We start from the raw sequence: 7,447 nt of genomic DNA, 5'->3' as shown, positions 1-7,447 counted from the left end.
AGGTTGGAAGATGATGTCTTGACTCTTGTAAGGTTAAACCCCCATATTTGAGTAGGTGAGCCTCATTCATTGAAATGTCAAATTTATTTATTTGTCCATTTTGGAGAGAAATAGACAATGCATTTACGTGTATAACATTCTTATAGAAATATAAAACATATAGAATAAATGTATATGAATAAAAAATAATAATTTATTTATTATTAATATACATGAGGACATGTAAGCAAGCACTAGACCAAGATAATTTAGTTTTTTTATAATTAATTTTTAACAATAAATAAATTTATTTAATTATAAGAGATATTATCAAATATTTTAAAGTTATATATATATATATATATAATTGTCTTTTAAAAATAATCTCATATTTTTTTTAATAATAATGAAAGATTTGATCAGATAGGTCAAATGAACAACTAAATTAAGAACTAATTATTGATCTATTAAGGCAAATTTAGTGCACCCAAGATGCATTTTCTGATCTAATTGTTCACTAATATTATTACAGCACATTAATGATTACTGATATAGTAGTTAAAGAGAAAGCTTATTGAGTTTGAAAAGGGGAAATCGCATTTTCTAATGCAAGAAGCAACAATATCATTAGTTTTGTAAAAAATCTTATTACTTTTAACTTATAATGTTTTTCAAATTGAATGCTTGTTATCGTCTTGTGGTCTCAACTTGTTCTATTGTTTTTATTCATGTAAAACATTTTTATTTTTATCTGCAAATTATCAAGGAATAATGTCACTGTTATTTCTTTTTGTGACAACTTTTCTAAGTGATACTGTGGGAAATGATTCCCTGGAATTAATTCACACCACTTTCTCCCAGATCATTGGCTAAAATAGTAATCAGGTTTGAATAAACACTTCATTTTTTTTTCTTTTTTTTTAAGTATTTTATGAATTTCTTTTTTATAAATATTAAATAGAAATTTTTTTGTTGAAATTTTGGTCATATGCATATGTGTAATAAATTACAAAATTGTTAAAATCTCATTTATTGTTTAAAGTACATTATCCTCGCCCACTAAATAAATATGTATTCCAGAACCAACAAAAAGAAGTTTTATTTTAATGATTGAGTAAAACTTATACTGTAAAACAAATTATGCAAAGAAACAACTTTAGTTAAAAGAAGTCAAAATTATTCTTACCAATAAAATGGTTAAAGAAAAAAAAAACACTGCATAATTAAATTATTAATATAAAAAAGGGGAAAACACTGCACCTATCAAGCTGTGTAGCTGAATTAGTTGAATATAATAATGTGCAATTTTTTTTTCAAATTGGAACAGTGTTGAATTCTTAGCCATAAAAGAAAAGGAAAAACAGTGCAAGTGTGAAATTTTGGTGATAGAAAGAAAAGTACTTAATATAGAATAGATGCTAGGTAGATAAATAAGCATATTCTTTTCATACTTCACAAAATGTCATCACATGTAAAAGTGGAATTGCAAAAGAACGCTAAAGCCAATTATATTCTATAAATGCTACTGCTGCAGAGTTTTGTAAACACTTCTACTTCAGCACCTCAAGCTCTTTTTATGATTATAAATTAGTACAATTTTTTTTATATCGATTTTATAAAATTAAATTAAATTTAAAATTTACTTTTTAATATAACATATTAAAGCAAAATAACTGATCAAGCTATCTTTCAGAAATATAATAAAAGTTTATTGAACTAGGTTATTACTCTAAAAATATAAAATCACATGAGTTGCGATATTTAAACGTGAAAAAATATATTAAAAATTCATATTTTTTTTTTAACTTATAAAAAATCAGTGAAGAAGTATGATGATATGTTAAAAGAAATATATATTGTGGTCCACAAAGTGTGAAATAAAGATCTTTTTTCATGGTGTAAAGTTGAGTCCAATAAAGTTGCCCAAAGTAAAAGATTTGTCCTTAATCTTTTCAGAGATCAAAAGAACCAAAAGAGATAACTCATAAGTTTTTATCTTTCTATAAATTCTATAAAATCAAAGTAATTAATGTGAGTCTCACTGTAATGTTATTTTTTTAGAAATTTTGTTTTAATATAAATATATTATAAATTTATACCTTAATAACTTTTTGTTGTTTAATTTTTTAAAATTCGAAGAACAATTTTTTTTTTATGTTACATTGGCATATTTTTATAAAAATATCTTCTAAAATCTAGATTTTAAACTTATATTCCTAATTATAACTAATTCATTAGAAATCTGTCTTTAATATACTTGAAAAAGCATTTGTCCTAATAGATATAGTTTAATCACGAACCATTTAAGTGATTTGTATGGAATAAATTGAAACCCTGTTGTTATAATATTATATTATATATATAGCAAAAAAAAGATATTATTAAGTTATTTGTTGAAATTGTATTATACTTTAATTTCTTAAACAAGATAGATTTGAATTCTGTGAAAGAAAAAAAAATATTGGAAAGAGATATCTTACTGGTTGTTAGATTTTCCAAAAAAAAAAAACTTATTCACGAAAATTAGTAAATACTTCTTTAACGAAGAAAACATAAAAATGGCAATTTTCATAATTTCATACATGAAAAAGCTTAATAATTTTAATAATTCCAAGAACCAAACTGGTGTTAAAAGAATTGAATTGGTGGATTTAATTTATTGAAATGTGTTTTTTTTCAAAGACTAATATTAATAAATTTTTTATGTTATTTTTCCATGTAATAACACATGTTATCTAATGAGTTTTAAAAAAATAATCATATTATTAAATCACATATTTAAAAAGGCAATTAAAACTAACATGTTCCTTACATTAATTTTGTAAGGTTCAAACTCGAATCCCAGCCTTTTTTTCTTTTCTTATTATCCCTTTTATTTTTCTTTTCCTCCCTTTCCTCTTTCATTTCTGATTTCATTCTTCAAAGAAAAAATATTTCATTGTTCTTTTTTTTTTTCTCAACTTTCCTCTCCTTACTCTCAAATTTAATTTTCATGTTTTACTATATCCTCCCCTCTAGATAGAATCAAAATAAAGAATATTTTTATTTGATTGGATTATACAATAAAGTTTTCTATTTTGTTATTTGAAATTTAGTTCTATATATGTGAATAATTTAATTTAGGAAGCTAAATTTTCTTACTTTAATTCTAAGTATTTTGTGTTTAAGGGTGTTTTGGATCTTTAAGTTTGATGAATTTTGAGTTTCAGTGTTAAATAAATTTTGAAATTTCATTGAAAAATGAATTTGATTGGAGATCATTAGAAATAAGAATAAATTATAAAATATAATTAGGAGCAAACATAAAAAAAAAAAATAAATAAATACAAATTTGGATAAACAATTCAATGTTCTATATGAATTTAGATCTTATTGTATTCAGTTCTAACAATAAGGAGTTTAAGTTTCATCATTTCATATTACTACTAATAGTTGAAGAGAAAACAAAAACCCGCATAATGCAGGAGGCTATGTCATTGGGTTCCCAAATAAAATAAAGCATGATTGTTGTAGTGACTAGTAAAAGAAGAAAAAATGGTGGCACTACAGTATTGCCACCACAAAAAGGTGGATTTGGTGAAGATCGAAATTAACAAAAGATGAGTATGATAGTGTGAGCCACATTGGCATTCCTACGTGAATCTACTTGTATTCTGACCAATGAGCTTGGGATTCTAGTTAAGTGGAATGCAAACTCAGATCCTACTACCAACGTGATGCTGATGATCAAATCTGGTGAACTTGGTCTTATTGCTCTCAGAAAGTGTATGATTAGTGATGCTGAAAAGTGTCTAAAGACATAAAGCTTAATATATCATCAGAATCTACACACAAAATTTCAATTCAAGTGCTCAAGTGAGTCAGCCAAATCAGCAAGTGAATTTTACATAAGATTTTGTAAGGTTTTGCAACAGTTATAACTATCTAATAAGTCCATTATTTTGGGAAATGGGGCACAGGTCTGATACCATTATGAGGACAGAACATTGATACCATTATGAGGACAGAACATGGATACCATTATGAAAGGCTTCCAAATAAATTACATTTTAAAAACCTTGATATTTACACACGTGTGATCTAATGGAATTCAATAAACATTGCCCCGTTGCCTGAGACTTGGAATACCTGCTTAGTGCATCGTCTGATGCAGATTGAGTCTATACAAACAAATAGACTTGTTAATTTCATGAGATAAAACAAGAAACCTTGAAAAGGGTTCATTCCAAAGCAGTTCAAGGAATGAAACATTATTTACGTTCATAACATAAAACAAGTACCCTTAGTTCATATACTTGTATTCATGCAGGGCTATGATCAATGTAGCAGAACTGGTATATATGTTGTTCATATAGCATGATCAGAGTGGGCATTACAGTGCATGAATACCAAAAATAGCTTCCTTGTTGAAGTCTCTAGAAGCTGTCCTGAAAGCTGGATTTTTAAGCTTGGCATAAGTGTCATGGAAAGCACATTCATAGAAATCCTGACCTAACTTGAGGGTCTTGGGAGATAGGGTGCCAGATGAAGGTGACATCAACATATCATAATTTGGGTTGAAAACCATAAGTGAAGCAGTATTGTTGCGGCGATTAATCCATTCAAGTTGTAGTTTTGTCATGCTATTCAGCTTCAGTTTCTCTGAGGGCATGTGTGATTCATTGAACTTCTCTTGGTCTGATGTAAGATTAATAATGGTGATATCATGGATACTAGGCCTCCTCTTATTGTCTTTCCCTCCACAAAGCTTTTGCCTTATGTAATACTTTTGAGCATGGCTTGCCACTTGGGTGGGAGTCTTTGTCACCACAAATTTGCGAGAAATATTTCTCCAGTCCCCTTTACCATACTTCAAAAGTCCCATCAAAAAACGTCTGAAATTCAACACCCAAAAATCCATGTCAAGCACAGGAACAAAAAATGATAGAGATTAAAATGCATAAATTATGTTTTAACATGTCAGCAGTTTTGGAATAAATGCATTTTAAAATTTAATTTACAAGTAGATTTCACCTACCAAATTGGAGTTTTGGCTAGATTGATATGGCAATATATATCATAGTAGCAGGATAAGATAAGAAACCAGAACTAGTCGATTGTACAGGTTGAGTTGCTCGTGTCATATAACCATGATTCATGCCTTCTATAATAAGTATAAGCTGAACTTTAACCTTGACTTAAAATCGAACTCAACCTGATTTTATGAGTCAACATCATAAAATCTGAGATGAGGTTTTCTGCTACTTAAAATGTTTTACTATCTAAATGTGTGTATCTCCAACACATTATATTTTTATGCACTTTCCCAAACCAATGTAAAACATTAAAAAGAAAGACAAATGAAGATGATAAAACTGACCTGTGTTCCTCTTCAGTCCAAGGGATCCCTTTCTTCCTCTCCTGATCAGAACTCCTGACAGTTGCAGGCTTCTTTCTGCATGCATCATAACATTGGTTGTCAACCATCTCCAATGAGAAGCAAGAGGTAAGATATCCAGGAACTGGAATCCTCCCTGCTTCTATTTCACTAACATCTTCTTCCAATTCCCTGTACTGTTTCATCACATCATAGACACTTTTTCCTGGGAGCATGGCTGCAACTCTCAGCCATCTGTCTGGGGTATCCTTATCATATATGGCAAGGGCACTTTCAAACTTCTTATTCTCTTCTGTCGTCCATTCTGTGTAGTCACTCTCTTGAACAAACCAATTTGAATTTGACATAAAACAACTTGGATATGGGGTCTCCAATTCCATACCTTACAACAAAATTCCCCTACACTAGAAAGATATAAACAGCAACAAACAAAGAACTTACGCAACTTTGATTCAAGAAGCATGATAATAACAATCCTTCAAGTGTAGTCAAGACTCTACTTTCAGTGAGAGCATAAATTAAAGAATCTACAAGAGTTGAATTTCTACACTTAAGAATCGAGGAGCATCTTGGAAAAATCATGACTTACCTGGAAGTGAGACCAGAATGATAGCAGAAATGAATGTTGAATACAACAGCAAGTTGATGAAGAAAGTGAACAGTGGAAGTCCCAAATTAGACAAGAGAGATTCTTTACAATTAGGAAAGGAAAACCAAGAAGAAGGTGTTTCCTTTTGTTATTTCTTCCTGGTGAAACAACTCCTGAAGCAAATGCAGATAACACTAACAAAGAGAAAAAAGTAGAACAATGAGGTCAGTGAATTTCAAAGGTTTAGACTTGCATCTGTTGGTAACTCTTGTTATGTGGTGTGTTCACAAGAGAGGAGAAGCAGGAATTGGTGTGAGAGAGAAATCACTTGCTAGAAATTAGAACTGGTCACAAAATTCAGTACTCTTTTATAAGCTTCCAATTGATTACATTTTCAAACAAAAAAATAACTTCCAAGGAAAGAGGAATTATCATGGTACTTCCTCCACTTACATTTCACTGTTATACTTGAGAAAATTAATAAATACAATAAATATTCTTAATAAAATAATTATATAATCTTTTACTTTATCTATTTCTCTCTTCATCCCATATAACAAATATATGTAAATTATTTCAAAAATATAATTAATAAAAAGTAATTTGTGCGTACATTTGGTTTTAAATCAATTAATTTATAAAAATAGTTGACCAATTTTATAAACTTTATACATAAAGTATAAATCACAAAATTTATATGATACATACTAAATTATAGAACAAGATCATTTTAATTTCATGAACATAAACAAAGAGATTAAAATTATAATTCATATTTTTAAAATCTATAAATGTATTTAAATAAAACTATTATATTAAATTGATGGAAAAAATGGTTTCATACATATTATCAAAAAGATACAATACAAATTATAACATACTCAATAAATATTATTTTTTATAATAAAAAACTAATTAATGTTATCTTTTTAAAGCCACACAGGAGACTGAACATCATGTTCAATCCAAAACTTTAAATTAATTGATTTATTGATTTTTTTCTATTATATATTTCTCATCCTCACAATTAATTTGTAAATGATACGGTTGGATCATTACCCAAAGAAATAATAGTGGGAATGTTATGTGCGTAAAAAATAAAATTATATAATGGATACCGATATTTTGATAAAGGTTGCTTTGGAAATGACATTTTTAATATTAAAGAAAGAGTTTGTGGGTCCACTTGCTGAGTTGAAAAAAAGACCCAAAATAAACCATTTGAAATGTGCGTTCGAAAAAATGATCTCTGAAAGGGGGAGTAATGATCTCTGAAAGGGGGAGTGAGTGCGTTCGAAAAAAAAAAAAATTTCTTCCATTGATTTGTGAGTTTGAAAGAAGAAACCCTTTTTTCGAACGCACTCCCTTCCCTTTTCAAAAATCTTTTTAATGAACGCACCTTCCAAATAGTTTAATTTAGTTTTTTTTCCAACTCAGCAAGTGGACTCACACATTTTTTTTTTAATATTAAAAATGTCATGTCAATTGAATATAATTTGGAG

The 7,447-nt window shown here is 28.4% G+C and overlaps 1 protein-coding gene across 1 annotated transcript; it reads right to left on the bottom strand.

The window, feature by feature from the left end:
- Window positions 1-3,974: 3,974 nt before the first annotated feature.
- LOC137815038 (transcription factor DIVARICATA-like) lies at window positions 3,975-6,380 on the bottom strand. The gene is made up of 3 exons (XM_068618059.1): window positions 5,946-6,380; window positions 5,339-5,760; window positions 3,975-4,853 (listed from the first exon to the last, which is right to left on the bottom strand). Exons 2-3 carry the CDS (start codon window positions 5,734-5,736, stop codon window positions 4,352-4,354), a joined length of 900 nt encoding a protein of 299 aa, XP_068474160.1. The 5' UTR covers window positions 5,737-5,760; window positions 5,946-6,380; the 3' UTR covers window positions 3,975-4,351.
- Between the last annotated feature and the right edge of the window lie 1,067 nt (window positions 6,381-7,447).

Source organism: Phaseolus vulgaris, chromosome 1 (genome assembly GCF_000499845.2).
Source record: "Phaseolus vulgaris cultivar G19833 chromosome 1, P. vulgaris v2.0, whole genome shotgun sequence".
Lineage (NCBI taxonomy): Eukaryota > Viridiplantae > Streptophyta > Magnoliopsida > Fabales > Fabaceae > Phaseolus > Phaseolus vulgaris.
This window is presented reverse-complemented; position numbering and strand designations above follow the sequence as displayed.

What these genes read in the sequence shown, in the direction of transcription:
- LOC137815038 (XM_068618059.1), bottom strand. Translation starts at nt 5,736, where the DNA reads ATGGAATTGGAGACCCCATATCCAAGTTGTTTTATGTCAAATTCAAAT. An exon ending in TGGACTGAAGAGGAACACAG is followed by an intron (nt 4,854 to 5,338) that starts GTCAGTTTTATC and finishes GTTGAATTTCAG; the next exon opens with ACGTTTTTTGATGGGACTTT.